Below are 21661 nucleotides of genomic sequence, written 5' to 3'. Positions count from 1 at the left end.
GCATGTACCCACAGATGATTCTTTGTCATTGCTGAATGCCGTTCCGTGGGGTGGATACCCCAGTGTGTTAAAGCCTTCAGCCTCTGAAAGCCTTTGAAGGAGATACAAATAGTTTCTGGTTTGGGGCTGTTATAAATAAATGTGCTGTGAACATTCCTGTGTAAGATCTTGCATAAAAATAAATCTTCATTTTTCTGGGATGTATGTCCAACAGTGCAATTATGGGTCGTATGGTAAGTCCATTTTTAGCTTTGAAAGAATTGCCAAGTATTTTCCAGAGTGCTTGTACCAAATTACACAAAAACATATGAATGGCCCAGTTTCTCCTCAGAACTGTTTCTCATTTTAACCATTCTGGGAGACATGATGTATCATTGCAGTGTTAATTTTCACTTCTCTAATGGCTAGGGATACTGAATACTTCTGGTGTTTATTTCCCATCCACGTGTCTTCTTCAGTGAACCGTCTAGGCACTTATTTGTCTATTATCCAATCATATTTGTTTTTAATGTTGAGTTTTGATGGTTCTTTCTATATCCTCGATGCAAAACGTTTGTCAGGTGTGTGACTCAATAACAGCATCTCCCAGTCATACTGGTTCTTTCCATCTCTCTCTATTGATGAAGCCCAGTCTATCAATTTTTCCTCTTATGAGTTATGTTTTTGGTGACAAATCTAAGCACCCTTACCCTATGCTTGGGTCCTAAAGATTTTCTCCTCTATTCTTTTCTAGAAGTTTATAGATTTACATATTAGATTTAAGTCTGTGATACATTTTAAGTTTAATTTCTGTACAAGGCATGGGGTTTTCAGTTGGGCTCTATTTTTTTCCCCAGTGGATTTCACTAGCTGAAGTTGCTCCAACACCAATTGCCGAAAAGACTGTCCCTGCTCCGCGGAATTGTTTTTGCTCATTTTAAAGAATTAATTGGGGATATTTGTGTGTGTCTGTTTCTGGATTTTCTCTTCTGCTCCACTGATCTCTGGGTCTGCTCCTCCAGTGAGAACTGGACGTGGAACAACAGACTAGTTCCAAATTGGGAAAGGAGTACATCAAGGCTGTATATTGTCACCCTGCTTATTTAACTTATATGCAGAGTACATCATGAGAAATGTGGGGTGGATGAAGCATAAGCTGGAATCAAGATTGCCGGGAGAAATATCAATAACCTCAGATTTGCAGATGACACCACCCTTATGGCAGAAAGTGAAGAAGAACTAAAGAGCTTCTTGATGAAAGTGAAAGAGGAGAGTGAAAAAGTTGACTTAAAGTTTGTTCAACATTCAGAAAACTAAGATCATGGCATCTGGTCCCATCACTTCATATCAAATAGATGGGGAGACAGTGGAAACAGTGGTTGACTTTATTTTGGAGGGCTCCCAAATCACTGCAGATGGTGACTGCAGCCATGAAATTAAAAGACACTTATGCCTTGGAAGGAAAGTATATTAAATAGACAGCATATTAAAAAGCAGAGACATTACTTTGCCAACAAAGGTCTGCCTAGTCAAGGCTATGGTTTTTCCAGTGGTCATGTATGGATGTGAGAGTTGGACTATAAAGCTGAGCGCCAAAGAATTGATGCTTTTGAACTGTGGTGTTGGAGAAGACTCTTGAGAGTCCCTTGGACTACCAGGAGATCCAGCCAGTCCGTCCTAAAGGAGATCAGTCCTGGGTGTTCACTGGGAATATTCATTGGAAGGACTGATGTTGAAGCTGAAACTCCAATGCTTTGGCCACCTGATGCGAAAAACTGACTCATTTGGAAAAGACCCTGATGCTGGGAAAGATTGAAGGCGGGAGGAGAAGGGGGCGACCGAGGATGAGATGGCTGGATGGCATCACCGACTCCGTGGCCATGAGTTTGAGTAAACTCCGGGAGCTGGTGCTGGGCAGGGAGGCCTGGCGTGCTGCGGTCCACGGGGCCGCAGAGAGCGGGACTCGCCTGCGCGCCTGAGCTGACTGGCTGGCCACTCCTCTGCCTCTGTCTCTCTGTCTTGGTTTCTGCAGCTATAGATTAAACCTTAATTTTGGGAAAAGTGATTCCTCTCACTTTGTTTTCTTTTTCAAAACTATTTTGGTGATTTTAGGGCTTTCATCTTTTCCTGTTAGTTTTAGAATAAGCTTGTCTATATCTACAAGTAAACTCACTTGAGATTTTTGGTAGAAATTGTGTTGAACCAAGAGATCGATTGAGGGAGAATTAGCATCTTTATTTCGTTGTCTTCCAATCCATGAACGTGGTAGATTTCTCCAAGTATTTAGATTCCCATTGATTTCTTCCATCAGTATTTTATAGTTTTCATCATACAGATTCTCTGCATTCGGTTTTATTAGGATTTATACCTAAGTGTTTCTTTTTATTTTGAAAGCAATAAAAATTGTATTCCACTTAAAAATTTTGATTTGCACTTTAGAAATTTAGAAATGCAGTTTATTTTTAAAATATTTTTATTTACTTGTTGTGCTGGGTGTTTGTTCAGACGTGTGGGATCTAGTTCCCTGACCAAGAATCAAACCCAGGCCCCCTGCATTGGGAGCATGGAGTCTTAGCCACTGGACCACTGAGGAGGTCCCTGCAATTGATTTTTGAGTTGATTGCATACCCTGTGACCTTACTAAACTCAGTTATTAGTTCCAAGAGGTTTTTTGATAGATTTCTTACGTTTTCTGTGTAGACAGTCATACTTTCTGTGAAAAGACTGTTTTATTTTTTTCTCTTCTGTTTGTTTTTAACCTTTATTTTCTTACCTTATCTTAGTGGCAAGAATCTTCAATACTACATCAAATAAGACTGCTGAGAGCAAGCTGACTTGCTTTGTTTTCCATCTTAGAGAGAAAGCATTTAATCTTCCACCATTAAGCATGATGTGAAGTCCTCATGGACGTTGTTTATGAGGTTGAAGAAGTTCCTCTCTGGTTGAAGTGTACTCACCCAGAATTCAGTTTTCATCATGAATGTGTGTTGAATTCTGTTGAGTGATTTTTGTGCATCGGTTGCTGTGATCGTGGAGTTTTCTTCTTTGTCTCGTCGACATGTGTTTCTTTGATTGTTTAACAGTTTTTGCATGCTTATCCGGCGTCATGGAGCGTTAGTTGGGGCGCTTGGCTCTTCATCGCCTCGGGTGGGACCTTCCTGGCAGTGTGCAGACTCCCTTGTGGCACGCAGGCTCTGTAGCTGTGGCCCTCGGGATCAGTTGCTTCATGGCACGTGGGGTCTTAGTTCTCCCACCAGGGATTGAACCCACATCCCCTGCATTGCAAGGCAGATTCCTAATCACTGGACCTCCAAGGAAGTCCCAACACTGGTTGATTTTTAAAATACTGAACTCGCCTTGCATACCTCAAAAAATCCCACTTGGTTTCGGTATACTATGTTTCTATACACTGCTGGATTTAATTTCTGCAAATATTGAAGATTTTTGTGCCTGAAGCTGGTAAGAGATGTTGATCTATAGTGGGTTTGTTTGTGTGAATATTTTATATTCTGGCTTTGGTATTTAAGATAATACTGACCTGATAAAATGTGTTGATTAGAATGCCTTCTTCTGTTTTCTTGTAGACATTGTGTAAGATAGGTGGTAATTCTTTAAAAAACAATGTTGAGCTATAATTTACATATAACATTATCTTAGTTTTAGGATTACAAAATAATGGTTTCATATATGCAATTAAAAAAAAAGTTTGCTAAAATTTCTCCTGTGAGACAAAATGGGCTTGTATATTTCTTCTTCCTGAGCTTTTTAATGACACATTCAATTGGTTTAATAGTTATTGGATAATTCAGATGATCTATCTCATTGTGGCTAAGTTTTGGTAGTTTGTGGTTTCCAAGGAATTGGCCTATTTCGTCTAAGTTGTTGAATTTATGAAAGTAAAGTTGCTCATGGTATTTCCTTGTTATTCTTTTAATGATGACAGATATGTTGTGACATCCTCTTTTTTTTTACTGATACTGATAATTCATGTCTTCTCTCTTTTTATCTGTGTTAGTCTTGCTAGAGATTTATCCATTTTATTGATTTTAAAAGAGCCAACTTTGTTTTATTTTCCCGCTTTCAATTTTATTGATTTCTGCGCTTATCTTTATTACTTCCTCTGGGATATATTCTCATTTCAGCCTTCCAGCGATCTTGCATTCTTCTTCCCTTTGAAATCTGCCAGTCTTTTCCCTTCTTCTAAGTTATGTTAATAGCCTGTCTTTTCAGTAAATTTCTGAAAACGACCATAAACCCTCGCTTGGTATAAAAAAACGAATGAAAAGCTATGCAGAAGTAAAGGTCGGTTCTCTGCTGTCTGACCCTCGCGTGGTGGGACGAACCTTGACTGTACTCTTCCGTTTCATCATGTTGAGCCAGGGTCCCTCTGTGATGGCCAACAGCCTCACGTTGGCTCAGGAAGAGGCTTATGATACACTGTTGATGTTGTTGTTATTGTATTAATACCGAGGCTGAAATTTGTGCTCCTCAGGAAGTGGTTTCCGCATTTGGAGTTTTCCTTGGCAGTTTTGTGAGGCTGGCTTGGTGATTTTTGCCGTTTATACCCGGCCACCTTCGGCTGGACCGCTCAGGAATAGACCGGGACAGAGGCCTGTTCTTCTTAGGGCCGAGCGTGTGGTCGCCTCACTGCGTCACTGAGGCTGGTGTGTCTGTGACGCGGGTCTCTGGGCTGTTCCCCCACTGGATGGGCAGCACCGATTCCTAATTCTATCTTGATTCTGTGCTGGTCAGCATTCTTGCAGTTAATCCTCACGAGAAACTCAGAGGCAGTTGCTATTCTGCTCGCTTTATAAGGGAGAAGGCAGGCCTGTCCAGGGCTCAGGTGTCCTTCTCGAAGCAGCTGACCTCACAGAACCCAGACTCTGGTGCTGGAATCTGTAGGTTCACATTTGGGAGCTGAGCTTCTTCTTGAATATCCTAGGCAAGTTACCCAAGTCTCCTAAGCCTTAGTTTCCCCGGTGAAAAACAGGAGCAAACATGGCTGTGGTTGCTATGGGGATTGGATGTCATGGGCCCTATTAAGTGTCCAGCGCAGTGCACGCTCCAGCGTGATTTCTCAGCGACTGTGGCTCTCAGGGTTGCTGTTCTTATTATTATTTCACTTAATTAGTGGGAGAGCTGGCATACAGACTGAGAGCTCTCTGACCCTCCACTATGTGCTCTTGGCCACGCTAGACCCGGCCACCACAGCCAAATGGTCCGTGAGAGGCGGGGCCGCTTACTCTGTAGTTGAGAGGACGTCGTGGCGGGGCTCTGCGTCGCAGTGTCACCGTCTCACTGAGTGACCTTAAATTATTTAGCCTGCTTCACTGTCAATTTTTCACATTAAAACAGAGCTAATACTGGGACTTCCTTGGTGTCCAGTGGTTAAGACTCCATGCTGCCAATGGAGGTGGCAGGAAAGCAATTAACCCAGTTTTCAGGTTCAATCCCTGGTCAGGAAGCTAGACCTCACATGCCACAGCTAAAGATCCCACATGCCGCAACTAAGGCCCAGACCAGGTAAATAAATATTTTAAAAGAGTAAAGCTAATACCTCTAAGAGCTGTGAAAATTAAAAAAGACTTTGGGTTTAAAGGGCCTTGCCTGGTCTCTGGCCCAATTAGGAGCTTTATATTATCATTAGATTATAAGTAAATATTGTTATTTATAGGCAAATAATGCATGCATGCTCAGTCGCTTGAGTCGTTTCCGACTCTTTGTGACACCGTGAACTGTAGCCCGCCAGGCTCCTCTATTCATGGAATTCTCCAGGCAAGAATCCTGGGGTGGGTTGGGGATCTTCCCAACACAGGAATCAAACCCAAGTCTCCTGCATTGCAGGAGGATTCTGTACTGCTGAGCCACAGGGGAAGCCCAGGCAAATAATAATTGTAATAGTAATCAGCACGCTCGTTGCTCATGTAGAAGTATAAATGAACAATTACTTTCATAAATCGAAGCTGGCTGTTTATGGAAAACAATCATAGCAGGTGGCCTCTGGAGTACCTTTGGCCTTACAGGGTTAGGAGTTTTGTAATAAGTTTGCTTCTCTTCCCGGAGGACTGAAATATCGAATAAGCAACACAGAATGTCCTCCCACAGTTTAAACCTCAGTGCCCCAGACAGATGAGTGTGCCCTGGACCAGTTACAGTGTCAACTAACCCAAGACAAGCTGTCCACCTCAGGCCTTCATCTGATGCTTCTGGCCGCCTTGCTGAGCCCAAGGCCCTCGTGGTGGGGGTTGGTGATCAATTACGCTAGAAGGGGTCTGGATGGGGCAGGTTCCTTGGATTCAGTTGGATGTGGATTGAATCAGAGCTTCACCACTCGGGAGCAAGATAGCTTAAGTCTCAGTCAAACAGGTTTTCATCTGGAATGTGGGAATAATGACTCTTCTGGGTGTGTGTGTGTGTGTGTGTGTGTGTGTGTGTGTGTGTGTGTGTACGATAGGAAGTGCAAGGAAAGCACTTAACCCAGTTTTCAGTGTCTATACCCCCTTCTCCTTAGGTCAAGGCTGAGACTCGGATGACATGAGTTTTATTTTCAGCCCTGTTGAAGACTGTGTGTTCAGCATATCGCTGAGTTTTTCTGGGTTTCATTTTTCTCATTCTGGAAAATGGCACGAAACCCTCCTATTAGTAGAGTTATAATGCAAGGTTAGAATAAAACTGGAATCAGCCAACTTTTTGTGCCGAAGACCAGATAGTAAATATTTGGAGCTACCGGGCCACAGTGGCCTTGCTGAAGACCGTTTCTTGTTTGTTTTTCACAGCCCTTTAAACGTGTAAAATCCACCCATTGCTGGGTCACAGACTAATTTATGGGCCTCCCTGGTGGCTCAGCGATAAGGAATCCTCCTGCAATGCAGGAGCCGCAGGAGGCCCGGGTTTGATCTCTGGGTTGGAAAGATCCCCTGGAGGAGGAAATGGCAACCCGCTCCAGCATTCTTGCCTGGAGAATCCCATGGACAGAGGAGTCTGGCGGGCTACAGTCCGCGGGATCTCGAAGAGTCAGACCCAACTGAAGCGACTCAGCACGCACGCACTGACTGTGATATGCAGAGCCCTTGTATGAATACTAGGATATTAGATCTGGAAGAGGTCTTACCCCGCAGCCTCGCTGGATGGCATGCCCTTGGAGGTAGCCCTGAATAATTAACTAGTGACCTTTTCTGTTGCTTCATTCTTTGCAAAAGGAAGGGTCTGAACAATTGCAAAGGATTTTTCACTGTTTATATTAGTCACATGTTTCAAATAATATTTGCCTTTATTTCAAAGTTCTGTTGCGATTAGTACAAGCAGACTGTGACAACCAAAGAAAAAGAGCTTCAGAGGTTTTAAGAGTGAGAAATCAGATTTTTCAGAAAATTTAATTCCTCTGGAAGGCGTTTCTGAAGAAAAATTCCCTGCTTAGAAACACGGGATTTATAAAAGCACCACCTCTGTGTGTGTGTGTGTGTGTGTTCGTCTTTATCCCTGCCTCTCAGTCTGGGTTTTAAATTAATTTAGAAAAACCTTAGTTTGTGTTTTCTATTCATTTCAGAAGGATTCCCATTACAGCCTTAGATTGATGTGTTATCTGTGTTTATGTTCATACATTTTCATTATTGTTTTATTTAGTTAGTTTCAATAGGAAAGGTAGAATTATACACGGTAACCCACGAGGCTCCTCTGTCCAGGGGATTCTCCAGGCAAGAACACTGGAGTGGGTTGCCACGCCCTCCTCCAGGGGATCTTCCTGACCCAGGGATGGAACCCAGGTCTCGGAATTGCAGGTGGATTCTTTACTGCTAGTGCCACCTGGGAAGCCTATAGACGTGTGTGTGTGTGTGTGTGTGTGTGTTGTTATGTGAATAATTAGGCTATTACAATAAGCCCCTGTGTAAGTAATTATAGTATATATAATTATTTTATATATTATGCATGTTATTACATATAATATAGTTTATATATATGCATATTTATATTTTGAATGTATACCAGTCATTCTGCTAATAAGCATTTTGCTTAGGACGTCTCCTTTAGCAGCCACTCTTGTTCTATGAGGAAGTGTACGAATATCTTCGTAATAGAGAAGAAATGGAGGTTCAGAGACTGGTTTCTAAGAGCATCTGTTTGGCTCCAGTTCCCACACTATTAACCTGTTGATGCTGCTTTATTTTACTCACGAGCTCTCACCTTATTTTTAGGGAGAACTCTTTCCAGTCTCGTAGGCTTTGGGAAGATCGCATTCGATTAAATATCTCATGTTTTTCCTTTCTCTGTTGCAGGCCACCTCGGGATTTAGACTCCAAAGCTTGCATTTCTATTGGAAATCAGGTGAGAAAAGTCGTGTCTTGCAGTTAATGTCTTGACCCTTTTATATGTATGCTTTGTGACCGGCCAGTGGGAAAAAATGAATTTTCCATAACATGCTGTCAGGGGTTGGGTCAATAACGTTTGAATGTAAACAGAAGTGGCCTGTGGAGCAGTTGCTATTTTAAATGTCAAATCGGGATCGGGCTGTTGTGGTTCTTATGGGAGGTCTCTGAGGCAAAGAGATGGTTTGTTTTGGGCTGCGCTTTGCAAAGTCCAGGCCTAGAGCTAGTCGCCAGGAGTCAGCAAGGGACCTGAGGGGCCATCGAGGGCCGGAGCTGAAGACCCGCTGTGCGGGGTCAGCGCTCCCTGTGCCGTTCAGCGCCTGAGCTGGAACTGGACCTCTGTATTGCCCAGGATAAAGAGGGGCCCACAGCGGGCATCTGCACATCTCCCAGGCACTTCTTGCTTTCAGGGGCTGCTTGGCAAAGCTTCTAGACCAGAAGGTTCTCGACCAGAAAGGACCCTTGGACTGCTCAGAGTGTCTGGTTTCTTTCCTTTTTTCCTCTTGCTGAGCACCAAAGAATGGATGCTTTTGAACTGTGGTGTTGGAGAAGACTCTTGAGAGTCCCTTGGACTGCAGGGAGATCCAACCAGTCCATCCTAAAGGCGATCAGTCCTGAGTGTTCATTGGCAGGACTGATGTTGAAGCTGAAACTCCAATAGTTTGGCCACCTGATGCGAAGAACTGACTTGGAAAAGACCCTAATGCTGGGAAAGATTGAAGGCGGGAGGAGAAGGGGACGACAGAGGATGAGATGGTTGGATGGCATTACCAACTCCATGGACGTGAGTTTGAGTATCCAGGAGTTGGTGATGGACAGGGAGGCCTGGCGTGCTGCAGACTGTGGGGTTGCAAAGAGTTGGACACGACTGAGTGACTGAGCTGAGCTGAACTTCCTGTTGCACCCTTGCTTCTCTCTCCCGCAGAACTTCGAGGTGAAGGCGGATGACCTGGAGCCCATCGTGGAGCTGGGCCGGGGGGCGTACGGGGTGGTGGAGAGGATGCGGCATGTGCCCAGCGGGCAGATCATGGCGGTGAAGGTAGCGTTCGCGTTCCCCAGACACTTGCCGGCCCTGGTCGGTATGTTTGGCCCTCTCAGCTGCACACGGGCTCCTTTCACAGAAGCGGGACAGTCCTCTGTGGGGGGAGACAGAAAAGCCTATTTGTGGCGAACGATATTTCCCTCCAAATATGTCGGAGTGCCTCCTTGGAAATGAGCAGCAGCACCTGGCTTTTGGACTGCTGAACCCTACCCCCTGTTTTTAATTGTTTTGTGCGATGACCACATCGCGCTTCCCTGGTGGCTTGCGCTTGCGATGTGGGATGGGTGGGTTGGATCCCTGGGTCGGGAAAATCCCCTAGAGAACGGAACGGCTACTCATGCCAGTATTCTTGCCTGGAGAATTCCATGGACAGAGGAGCCTGGTGGGCCATACAGCCCATGGGGGTCACAAGAGTCAGACTTGACCTGGTGGCTAAACCACCACGACCACCAACCGCATCATCACACGTAAAAGAGTCGGCAGTGCTTCCTCACTCTCATCCACCGCCAGGTCCGAACGAGCGTCACCTTGAGTGTTCCAAAGCTGTCATTGTTTTTTCTCCCGTTGGTTTTTCAAGTCGGAACCCAAATGCGAGCTTGCACGTGGCATTTGGTTTTCTGTCTTACGAGTCTCTTTTTAAGCTTTATTCTGTTGCTTTTAAAGAATCTGTCCCTGAAAATCAGGAAACCCAAACTGAGAGACAAAATTGCCTCCATTTGTGGAAACAGAGGAGGGTAAAGTCATCTTGAGCGAATTTGCATAGTTTTGGAGCTATAAAAAGAAATTTAGAATCATCGCATTTTCTTGAGTGGATGTTGGGAGGACCTTGGAGTGGACCCACTGTGTTCCTTCTAGCTGGGTTGTCAGGCATGTGGATGGTCAGATGACCTGGATTCCTTTTTTTTGGTTTTTTTGGAGAATGCTGACATCTTTCCCTTACCTTGTAGATTTTTCAGTTTCATCTCCTGCAGACTCTTTGCTCCACAGGCAAAAAATGTGAAAGCCTCGTGATACTATGTTGTCGTTTAATGACGCAGCCGTGTTGTCTTGAGGCTGCCCTGACTGGTGTGGTTAGTTCGTCTTCTCTTAGACATGAACTGTGTCTCCATCTCAGTGCAGCTCCTCCTTATCCCATTCCTCAGTCAACTAACTCTTCCGCAGTTTCTGTTTAGGGTCCAGATTTTTTTTACCTGTTCATAAAGAGGGAATTTTGGCTTTTTTTTTTTTTTTCTTGTATGAGCCCAAATCAGCCCCACATCAATGAATACTCTGGCCTCTTTGCACTAAACCCACATGATAAGTCAGACTGTTTTGTAACTTGGGAATGTCTTCCCAAACATTTGCGCACTCTCCACCGTAGATGACCAGTTGGCTTCTCTCCTGGGGATTATTCGGCAAATGAAATGAATAGCAGTCTTCCTTATTTTCATTTGTTACAGATAGGTAATCCTTTAGGGTAGGTATTTGAACAGTTGTTGCTAGAAGCTGTGCTGTGAATTTTCCTACTGTCCTCGGGAGGGGATCCTTTGAGGTCCCTGCCTTGTCGACAGACCCATCCTCAGGGCAGTAACCATCCATTTTCCGTGCCTTCCGATCAGCGGATCCGGGCCACGGTCAACAGCCAAGAGCAGAAGCGGCTACTGATGGATCTGGATATCTCCATGAGGACCGTGGACTGCCCCTTCACGGTCACCTTTTACGGCGCACTCTTCCGCGAGGTAGGTGGTAGTACCTTCAAAGCTGCAAGGCAAGCGGTGACTGAGAAAGACGTCCCCCCGATCTCACAAACACCTGCAGTCACAGGGCGCTTCCTTGTCCGACTTGTCTTCTGTGGAGAGTTTCATGCTCGTGAAATGCGGGTGCAAAGTTCGCTGGAAACCATGGTATTTTCCAGTGCGTTTAGCCCTTTCAAAATGCTGGGGCTCCCTTTCCCCTCCCTGTCCCGGTTTGTCTCTTTCGGCGGAGCGGTCTCTATCAACCGATAGATGGATTTCTGTCAGTCCCTTGAAATCTCAAATACTCTGGCCTTTTGGCCTCTTGATAAGCTCCAGGCAGGCTTGTGCAGTGGATTGGCCTCATATCTGCTGCTCTTTTCTGATTCTCCTTCTCACTTGACGATGATATGAGTTGTCGTCCCCTCCCCTTTCTAAGCACTTTTTTTATTAGGGTATACTTGATTTACAGTGCCGTTAGTTTCTGCTAACAGTGAATCAGCTCCATGTATATATATATATATGCTCACACTTTTTAAGATACTTCCCCGTACAGCCCATTACAGAGTGTCTGAGCAGAGTTTCCTGTGCTATACATAGGTCCTTATTATTACCTGTTTTCATCTCCCTCTTATAACCAGCTTTAAATGATAAGCTGTTGCCCGTGGTCAGTGTGGGAAGTCAGGCATAGAGTTGGTATCTGGTGGTAACTCCCAGAGCAGGGGTCGCCCACCTCCAGGATTTAATGCCCGACGTTCTGAGGTGGAGCTGAGGCACCAGTAATAGAAGCAAACTGTATGCATAGATGTGATGCCCTTGAATCATCCTGAAACCATGCTCCCCCACCCTGCTCTGGTCCACGGACAAATTATCTTCCACGGAACTGGTCCCTGATGCCAAAAAGCCTGGAGACTGCTGTCTTAGATAACAGTAACGGTAAAGGCTTGGGTTTCTGGGAGCCTGTTGCTTGTGGGTGTAAGCATTTAGAACCTAGTTTTCATGAAGGAGTGGGTGATCACAGGCAGATCTGTTTGGCTGTCTGCTAGCTTGCTGTTTGGAGGTAATATTGCCCCTTTATAGATTTCATTGAGATCTCGAAGGACATTGTGCATTTCCTTCAAAAGCTCACGCAGGGAGTGGCCCGTCCTCCTGACAGATGCTAACTGCTTCCTCCTCTCGCCTTCCCATCCTCTCTGATTGTCTCCGAACCAACCGGCCTCCAGGGGGATGTCTGGATCTGCATGGAGCTCATGGACACGTCCCTAGATAAATTCTACAAGCAAGTGATCGATAAAGGCCAAACAATTCCAGAGGACATCTTAGGGAAAATAGCAGTTTCTGTGAGTACATTGCGAGCCCCAGCCCTGTCCAAGGAGCGCGGGGGGTCTGGGCCTCCTGTTTCGCTGTTCCCTCCGTGTGGGGAAACACCGCCTGGACCGGAGCGCCCATCCCGTCTGTGTGTGTTGATTGCACGGGTGTGTAAGTGGATGGCTCGATGGATGCTTCTCTTTCTGGGCTTGACCTACACGACTTGGCCTGGGAGGCTTTCAGCTGAAATGCCTCTGAGCAGCACGTTCATCGGCTAGGACCACGTTCCCGGTGTCCATGTTCTGATACTGGTTTGTCTTGATTTTCGTTTGTGGAGTTGTAAATGTTTCCTTCGGGTTAATAGGCACAGAAGGGAGCAGGCAGAAGAGGACGCTGCTCCCTTCACGGCTACCGAGGCCCAGGAGAGGGGAGAGGAAGAGACGCTGGGGGTCAAGGTAGAGAATCAGAACATACCAGTGAGGCTGCCTCTCTGCGCTCTGACGTCACCTCTCTGCTGGGCAGGGTCTAATTTGTACGACTTCTGTGTATTTTCCTGGCTAGGAACACCACTTTTGGAGAAAATACCTCCCCTTGGGACTGTAAGCCAGGGATGATAAATGGGGATTTACTTAAGATGCAGTTGCTTTCCAGGGATGGGGGACATAAATCCACCTCGTGTTTCTCTTGCAGATTGTAAAGGCCTTAGAGCATTTACACAGTAAGCTGTCTGTCATTCACCGAGGTAAGTGTCCGTGGGGCTGCCTTGGCTATCGATTTTATCTCTTTCACCCGAGTTTTATTAATTTCTGTTTTCGCGCCACTGGATGAAATTGAGTCAGACGAGAGAACAGAGGAGGGGCTTTCCTTTGGGATTGGATAGCAGATCGTATAAGGAGCTGCTCGGCATTATATCTGAGGACATCAGGGGATGGGAGCTGTGGATTAGGCCTCCTTGAATGTGAACTGCCCTGTTGCCACGGAGAGCGGTGCGATTAGCTACTGAGAATTTTAGAGAATATGATAAAAATTCACCCAGTATTGGCCATCGCCGGAGAGCTTGTTACAAAAGCAGAATCTTGAGTCCCAAGACCAGCTGAGTCAGAACCTCCACTTTAACAAGCTCCCTGGGTAATTCTTGGGTCACGAGGGTCTGAGAAGTTCTGGCGTAAAGCTCGCCCTGTTCAGACAGCGGGAGGCAGGATGGGGTGAAAGGTTGGCAGGTCTGTCTTCCTCTTCTCCCTCCTGTCTCTCTGTTGACCTGTTATCTCTTCATCCATCCATCCACCCACCCAGATATCCTTTCTTCCATCTTTCTTCCATGCCTTCATCCATCCCTATATCTTGTGTAATTATTTCCCAGCGCTTATACAGCGCTACAACAGACGCCCGGACAGGTACCTATGAAGAGAACGTATTCTCATCCAAATTCTCCACAGGAGTTCTTGGTAGGGGAGTGAGGCAAATAGACAACAGACACACGGGGGAAAAAACCCACGTGAGAAATACGATAGTACCAAGCACGGAAGTAGTGTAGGCAGAATACGGAAGGAGGCCGTGATTAGCACTGGGCGGCTGGAGTCAAGGAGCGCCTCTCGGAGGAGGGATGCGTAGCCAGTTTCGAGAAAATGTATGAACGGTGTTGGTAGCTAATAGGCAGTTGTGACCTGATCACTGTTACACTCTGAGCCTGAAATATTGTAAGATGTCTCAAAAAACATGCCTGTTCTGATGGCTGTTACTGACTGTTACTGTCGAAAATGGGAAGAATGTAAACGAAGAAGAGGCAGAAAAGAAAGTGGGGAGAAACCCAGTTAAGAAAAGGGGTGCAGATTACCCACAAATGTGAAACTGAATTTTATTTTTCAAAATATAAATTTATTTAATTGGGGGCTAATTACTTTAGAATATTGTATTGGTTTTGCCATACATCAACATGAATCCACCACAGGTATACACGTGTTCCCCACCCTGAACCCCCCTCCCACCTCCCTCCCCGTACCATCCCTCTGGGTTGTCCCAGTGCACCAGCCCCAAGCATCCAGTATCATGCATGGAACCTGGACTGGCGATTCGTTTCATATATGATATTATACATGTGAAACTGAATTTTAAAGGCTTATTTCAAAATTATGATACATTTCATTCATAGCAGAGAATGTTTATATGTAGAAGATAATAAAATGAAATTTGTGTATCTGCTGTTTAAGGGAAAATTATAAAGGATAATTTTTAAAGTTTTTAGAATACTTGTTTCTTTTGAGTATGTGCCCTTTGTGAAACGTGTCCCTTAGGAAAAAATTAACTTTAATTTTCTAAGTTTCTAATTTCATCTTCCATACGTGACGAAGGTCCACCTGCTTGGGAGGGTGCGTTTTATCTTTTCAGACTGAGGAGTTCATTTAAGAGCAAACCCTCTCTGGTGGTGGTGGGTTAGTCACTCAGGCGTGTCCGACTCTCGTGACCCCACGGCCCACCAGGCTCCTCTGTCCATGGCGTTCTCCAGGCAAGAATACTGGAGCGGGCTTCCACTTCCTTCTCCAGGGGGTCTTCCCAACCCAGGGTTCGAGCCTGCGTCTCATCTCCTGCATTGCAGGTGGATTCTTTCCTCCGGGAAGCCCACTCTAGCCACGTGCATATTCTGTGACCTGCCTCCTGGCCTGGACTGTCTGAGTTCATCATGAGTTACACCTGTACCTTCTGACACGCCTCTTGCAGAAGCACATTTGATGTATTATGCCTCAGTCTGCCTTTTCAGTCCACTAAATGCAGAGTAGATCATTATGAGCTGGGCTTTTAAAGCATTATCATCAGAACACTTGGCACAAGCTCCACCTTCATAATAAATGCTTGGGGGCATGACATGGACTTTATCGTAACGAGGAGAGTGTGGTGACGTTCAGATCTCTAGGGCTTATGCCTCTAGCATAAGAGAGACACTCTGCCCAGGAAGTGGGCGTTTGACTTAGTCATCAAGTTTTAAGCTCTCACCACCTATACGGGAGCGATGAAGATGAGAAATTAGAGGAAGCAGTTGTTTCCCTTGGTGGATCCCCAGTCTGACGAGAAGGACAAAGCGTGAGATAGAAAGCAGACACTCACCCGAGACCGGTCAGAACCAGAACTGACGACGTGAGGCTGAGTGAGCCAGTGAGAAACGTGTGTGTGACTCTTCATGGTGAACACTCTCGTCATCATTTTAGGGTCTGTCTTCCACGCATATATAAGTGTATCCTTTCTCTTTCTTTTCAAGTTTTCCGTAACCCACGTCAACTTAGTAGACTCTACTTTTGTAAACAGAAGTAAAAACATTAAGTCAACCTTAGAAATGCGTTCCAGTGTATAGTAGGTGCAGACAAATCCTGCTTGATGCCACTGATACAGGGGGCCTGGAATAGTCGAGGTCATGGCGTCAGAAAGTACGCTGGGAGATGCCGAGGTCAGGATGGTGGGGAGCGCAGGGAGAGTGGGCAGAGAGTGCTTAATGGGGACAGAGTGGCAGCTCAGGAAGGCGGAGAATCCAGGAGGTGGTTGCTGGTGTGAGTGTGTTCAATGCCTCTGGACAGTTATATGGTAAAAACTATACGTTTCATGTTATGTGACTTCTGCCACAATAAAAAGAAAAACATTAAAAAGTTTTAATGATAAGGAAATCAAGTTGCTTTCCCCCCTTTCTTCTTAGCTTTGGTGTTTTTCCTTCTTTTTAAAATAAGGTCACGTTCTATCGGAGTGTAGTTCGTGTTTGAAACTGGGGTGGCAGTTCCTTTGCGGAGGAGTCTTAAGGGAGAGCTGGGGCGGGAGTGGAGGCTCCAGGCCCCCTGGTGGCAGAGACATGCTGCTGCGCCCCCAGCCTCCCGACTGTCTCCGCTTGCAGATGTCAAGCCCTCCAACGTGCTCATCAACGCCCTGGGCCAGGTGAAGATGTGCGACTTTGGGATCAGTGGCTACCTGGTCGACTCCGTGGCTAAAACCATCGATGCCGGATGCAAACCGTACATGGCCGTGAGTACAGCGCCTGGGGGTGGCGTTGGGAGAGCAAGTGCCTTCAAACCCTGCCAGGAAACAGGACCTGGGCGGCCGAGGGGGGAGCACTGAAATACGCCCCAAGGCACCAGAAGTGTCCTACACCTCCTTTCTTCTTAAATGTCTCCTGTCTGAAATCCCGAGCCCCTTCCTTCTCTTGTATTTGAAACAAGAACCAGAGGAAGAGGCATACTCTGAAAAAGCACTACATAAAGCTGGCCCAGTTCTCCACTCCGCGCTGTTTGTTGAGAATAGAACAGAGAGAAGAATTTCAGTTCCCCAGGCAAGTCCGTTAGGTTAGTCCCGAGGGAGCCTCGTAGCTGTGAAGGTTCACTGCTTTTGCCAGAGACCTTGGGATTCCCTTTAAGTTAAGGGATTTCTACTGTAAATATTCTATTTGGAAATGAACGCGTGCTTGGAATTTAAAAGCGTTGTGTCCACGATTACCTAAAAGTGGCTGAGGTCTGTTAATACCAGACAGTAGCCCAGTGACTCTTGTGGATTGTTTTTACTGAGTTCCGGACTGTTGGTATTTTATTCTTTTATTTGGCTGCCTTGAGTCTTAGTTGCAGGACGCAGAACTTAGTTGCCTTGCATCATACGGGATCTTAGTTCCCTGACCAGGGATCAAACCCATGTTCCCCCCTGGAAGGAGGAAGCTTAACCACTGGACCGCCAAGGAAGTCCCTGGACTGTTGGTCTTTTAAATGAGGAAACTTCGAGGCGGGCAGAGTAATGGTATACTGTATGTCATGCTCTTTGTAAGGCCAGACTGAAGTTGCTTTTGAGTTGTGAGGGGACTCTGATGCATCGTTGTCTCCAGGAAAAGATGTCTGTAAGCTCCGTGGAGATGTCGGTCTTCACTGTCATGAGTGAGACTCCTGGCTCGGGAGGCATGTGAGTGGCTCACAGCCGCCCACTTGGCAGCCACTGCCACCCCACCCCCCAGACTTCACCGAGCCAAGAATGTCATCTCAGTTGTCTTCTTCTACTTTGCAGCCCGAGAGAATAAACCCAGAGCTCAACCAGAAGGGATACAGCGTGAAGTCCGACATCTGGAGTTTGGGCATCACCATGGTAGCGTGTGATAATAATTGTGGGCTGGGGGGCAGGGGGTTGGGGCATGAAGCTGGGGTGGGGCGGATGTCGAGAGCAAGAGGTGGACGCCCTTGAAGCTGACGTGAGAGAGCAAGATCGTCTGCAGAGCGGGGCGGCAGAAACACTGAACTGGAGCTGGGCAAACCCAGTTCTCCTCATTCTACCTCCAAGGAGTTTAGCGCCCTTGAGTGACGGATGGAGTCACACAGCCTGTCTCCCTGTCCTGAGCTGTAAACCGAGAGGGTCTGGCTGCCGTTCCTGAGAGTTATCCTTACGGCTTAAATGTAAACTACTCGAATCAAGCATGCAGAAGCTCAGGCTACTCCAAGAGCACGAGCTTGGACCCTGATAGAGCTTTTTTTTAAAAATTTGTTTTCTATTGGAGCATGCTTTGTTAGTTGCTGTGTCTGACTCTTCACAATCGCGTGGACTGTAGCCCGCCAGGCTCCTCTGTCCATGGGGTTTCCTAGGCGAGAATGCTGGAATGAGTAGCCCTTCCCTTCTCCAGGGGACCTTCCTGACCCAGGGACTGGACCCAGGCCTCCCGCATTGCAGGCAGATTCTTCGCCCTCTCAGCCACCTAGCTGATGAACAGTGTTGTGTGGTTTCAGGAGGCCAGTGAAGCGATGCAGTCATGCTTGTATCCCCACTTAGGTTATTACAGGACGTTGGGCCGAGTCCCCTGTGCTGTACAGCAGGCCCTTGTGCGTTCTCTGTTTTAAAGACAGCACTGTGTACACGTCCGTCTCAAACTCCCCGTCTATGCCACCTGTCCTAGATCCTGATATGGAGAGCTCTGTTATCCGAGACACGGGCCCAGCTTCTCAGAATATGGTTAGGAGAGAAGTCTTGGCTGTTGACTACAGGTATAGCCCGAACACATAGTAATGAACAGGCTCATTTCCTCAGGCACAGCCCTGAAGTTATATACGGTGAGAGCCCGATTTGTAACTGCTGATCGTAAATTTTCAGTGTATCACCGAGGTCTGGAAGGATCCATGGTGGTCCTGGTTCCTTCCCAGACACAGCAGCTGAGTAAATCCCGTGAGCTATTTCACATCCTTGCCCAGAAGGCACGTGATCTTGTAACAGCAAAGCGGCCTTTACTCAAGTCCAAAAACAGAGCAGTCATTTGGCCCAGTTTGTTTTCATTCCAGCGTGTGACCAGCAGATGGCAGCAGAGGTAAGCGTCTTCGGGCGAGAACTGCTTTTTAGGCTCACCTGGCCCCTTTCCTCCTGAAGTTGCACACTGCTGGCTCAGAGTTTTATGAAGTGCCGCACTGGGTTTCAGCGAGGTGGTTGTTCAGTCGCTCAGTCGTGTTCAACTCTTTGCGACCCCATGGACTGCAGCACGCTAGGCTTCCCTGTCCATCATGAACTCCCGGAGTTCAGTCAAACTCATGTCCATTGAGTCGGTGATGCCATCCAGCCATCTCATCCTCTGTCGTCCCCTTCTCCTCCTGCCTTCAATCTTTCCCAGCATCAGGGTCTTTCCCACTGAGTCAGTTCTTCGCATCAGGTGGCCAAAGTATTGGAGCTTCAGCATCAGTCCTTCCAGTGAATATTCAGGGTGGATTTCCTCTTAGTGAGGACCCGCTTTTATACAGGCTTGAGGGGCTGTCTCCCGGACGATGTCACCCCTGGCTCCAGGACGTGCAGGCACACTGCTAGCGAACACGGCATCATCGGCGTCCCCTCTGCACGCTTCACCCGACTGTCTCTTATCTGGTTGCCCCCCGGTTCTCCTGGGACGACGTGGATGCCCCAGCGGCTGCCCGGTACCCGGTAGCCCAGAGTCAGCTCTCATCTCCTGTGCACCTCTCCCCTCCAGATCGAGCTGGCCATCCTCCGGTTTCCCTACGACTCGTGGGGGACTCCTTTCCAGCAGCTCAAACAGGTGGTGGAGGAGCCGTCGCCGCAGCTGCCCGCAGACAAGTTCTCTGAAGAGTTTGTTGACTTTACCTCACAGTGGTAAGAGAGCCCGTCTCCCAGAAGCCAGGGCGAAGGCGGAAGGGGTCCTCCCGACTTCCTCCATCGGTCCAATCCACGTGCCCACATCCACCCCGTGTTGATGGAGTGTATCCTTGTTGCTAAGCAACAACTATGGCTCTGCCTGGTCCCCGCTGAGCTCAGAGCCACAGAGGGGAGTGTCCGAGCTCAGTCATTCTAGCCCAGGTCCAGAGGGAGATGGGCACTGGGTCTTTGGGGGCAACTCAGAGGAAAGGCCTTAGGGGAGAGTTTCTGGAGGAGATAAATCCCGAGCTGGGACCAGGTGAGGTGTGTGCCTGGGAAAAGGGAAGTGGAGGAGGAGGAGGTGTTCCAGGTGGGAGGAACCTCATGCACCCCGTCACAGGCATGGGAAACTGTTTCATGAGAGGCTGAGCCATTTGATGTGGGCCAGGGCATAAAGAGAGAGGTGGGGGACCCATGGGAGGGCTCGGGTGGACAGGAGATACGACGCAAAGAATCACCCCGGAGAAGACGACGGAGGCTACGTTCAGAGCTGCCCTTAGGCACCTGGAAGTCTTACCGAGTGATTTTGGTGTTTTAGGCTGATTCTTAGAGAAGGCTTGCTCACTGACAGCTCTGCTTGCCTGGAAGTGGACAGTGGACAGTTCAGCTGGGGAGGGGGCACATCTGAGAAGGGAAAATAAAGTTGGGGTGGAGAGATGGACAGAGCCATACTCAGGCCATGAGTTTGCTTTCATGGAAATCGCTGGTGGAATTCAGGGAACTAGAAGAGGGGGTTGGTTTTCTCCAGAAAACCTGGCGATCTCCGTCTGCACAGGCCCCAGGGTGCCCGGCATGCCTTGATACTGATGATCATTGCAAGGGATGCTGGAAAGACGGTGCTGTGACGGAGCGCGGGCCGTGATCCTGGGCACTGCTGTGCAGCTGTGAGCTGGGGCAGAGGCCGTCAGAGATGCTGGAAGCCCGGCTGTGGTCGCCCAGGGGACCGGCCCTGCTCCCTTGGCACTAGGGAAGGGGCTGGTGTTCCGCCGCCCGTTGGAGAGGCTGGCTTCCTCAAGGTTACCCTTCCTTGGCCGCCACGCGCTTTGGAAGAGGCATTCTGAACGCTATTTTTACTGCAAAACGTGGTAGCACCAGGCAGCTGTCTGTTGTTTGTGAAGCGAAGGCCCCTTGGGTTTTTCACCAGCTCTAGGCCCGTCACCCCTGATACTTTCCCCTAAAGACATATGAGGCTGACTTGCCGTTGTTTTTGTTTCAGTCTTGGCTGAATGGCCGGAGAGGCTGGAGTGATGGGCGGTGTGACGCTCGCCTGTTGGATGCCGCTGGATTTGCGTATCAGTGCTTTCCCCTGGGCGCCTGGGTGGTGTCCCCTCTCTGCTCTCCTTGCTAGAGCCTCCAGGTGTGGTGGTTACACCTGCCCGGCTGAGATGGCTTCAGGATCGTGCCTTCTGGTTTCAAGGACCCGGTGTCTGGTGTTTGTTCCTTGTCCTCGAAGGTTTAAAGGTCACGCAGGAAAGGGATGATTCGTCTTGGATGGTTCAGACCCGTCATTCTCCAGAGGGGTGGTGAGGAGGAAGGATCTTATTTAAGGAAGCTTTTCAGACTCTCTGCTTTGTAACCTTTCTCCCACCTGGCCCTTTTCCCCAAGATTCTGGGAACTTCAGAAAACCTTGATAAGAACAAAGCTGGTGTGAAAAGCTTGACAAAGCCAAATGGCCTGGTGTAAACCACCAGTTTAATCTGATGGTTCTCAACTCCAGTTGCTTTTTATACAACGTGACACACCTTTCAGATGTGCCCTTGGCCTCAGAGATTCTGATTCAACTGGTCTGGGAGGGGGTGGTCCTGAATACCAGGGTTGATGGGATGTTCCCACATCATTTTCCTGGAGGGCTGTCGTCAGAACCCCTGACTTATGCCTACCATCTGTGGACCGGTTGTCAACTGCCTTCCGTTTGGAAAGCTGCTTCTCTTCTACAATTTATTTAGAAATCATTCAATTACTTTATCTTTCATCAACTTTTCTTCTTACCTAGAACTTCCCCTAGAGTCAAAGTGTTAAAGCTTTTCACAGGTTTCTTTTGTTTTTTAGATGAAAGCCTTGGAGAACTGAAAGTTCCCTCATTCTCATGTTTGCACGCGTTTCTGAAAGTTGCAGTCTCCTGTGT

At 47.4% G+C, this 21661-nt stretch overlaps 1 protein-coding gene across 2 annotated transcripts in view; it reads left to right on the top strand.

The window, feature by feature from the left end:
- Positions 1 to 21661, top strand: part of MAP2K6 (mitogen-activated protein kinase kinase 6) — a 109068-nt gene that overhangs the window by 76734 nt on the left and 10673 nt on the right. For both annotated transcript variants that reach the window (XM_005694472.3, XM_018063913.1), the window contains exons 3-10: positions 8253 to 8301; positions 9268 to 9381; positions 10983 to 11102; positions 12320 to 12436; positions 13095 to 13146; positions 16276 to 16403; positions 17424 to 17501; positions 19354 to 19493. In XM_005694472.3, coding sequence (XP_005694529.1) covers positions 8253 to 8301; positions 9268 to 9381; positions 10983 to 11102; positions 12320 to 12436; positions 13095 to 13146; positions 16276 to 16403; positions 17424 to 17501; positions 19354 to 19493 — 798 coding nt within the window. The remainder of the gene's footprint in view (positions 1 to 8252; positions 8302 to 9267; positions 9382 to 10982; positions 11103 to 12319; positions 12437 to 13094; positions 13147 to 16275; positions 16404 to 17423; positions 17502 to 19353; positions 19494 to 21661) is intronic.

Source organism: Capra hircus, chromosome 19 (assembly GCF_001704415.2).
Source record: "Capra hircus breed San Clemente chromosome 19, ASM170441v1, whole genome shotgun sequence".
Taxonomy (NCBI): domain Eukaryota; kingdom Metazoa; phylum Chordata; class Mammalia; order Artiodactyla; family Bovidae; genus Capra; species Capra hircus.
This window is presented reverse-complemented; position numbering and strand designations above follow the sequence as displayed.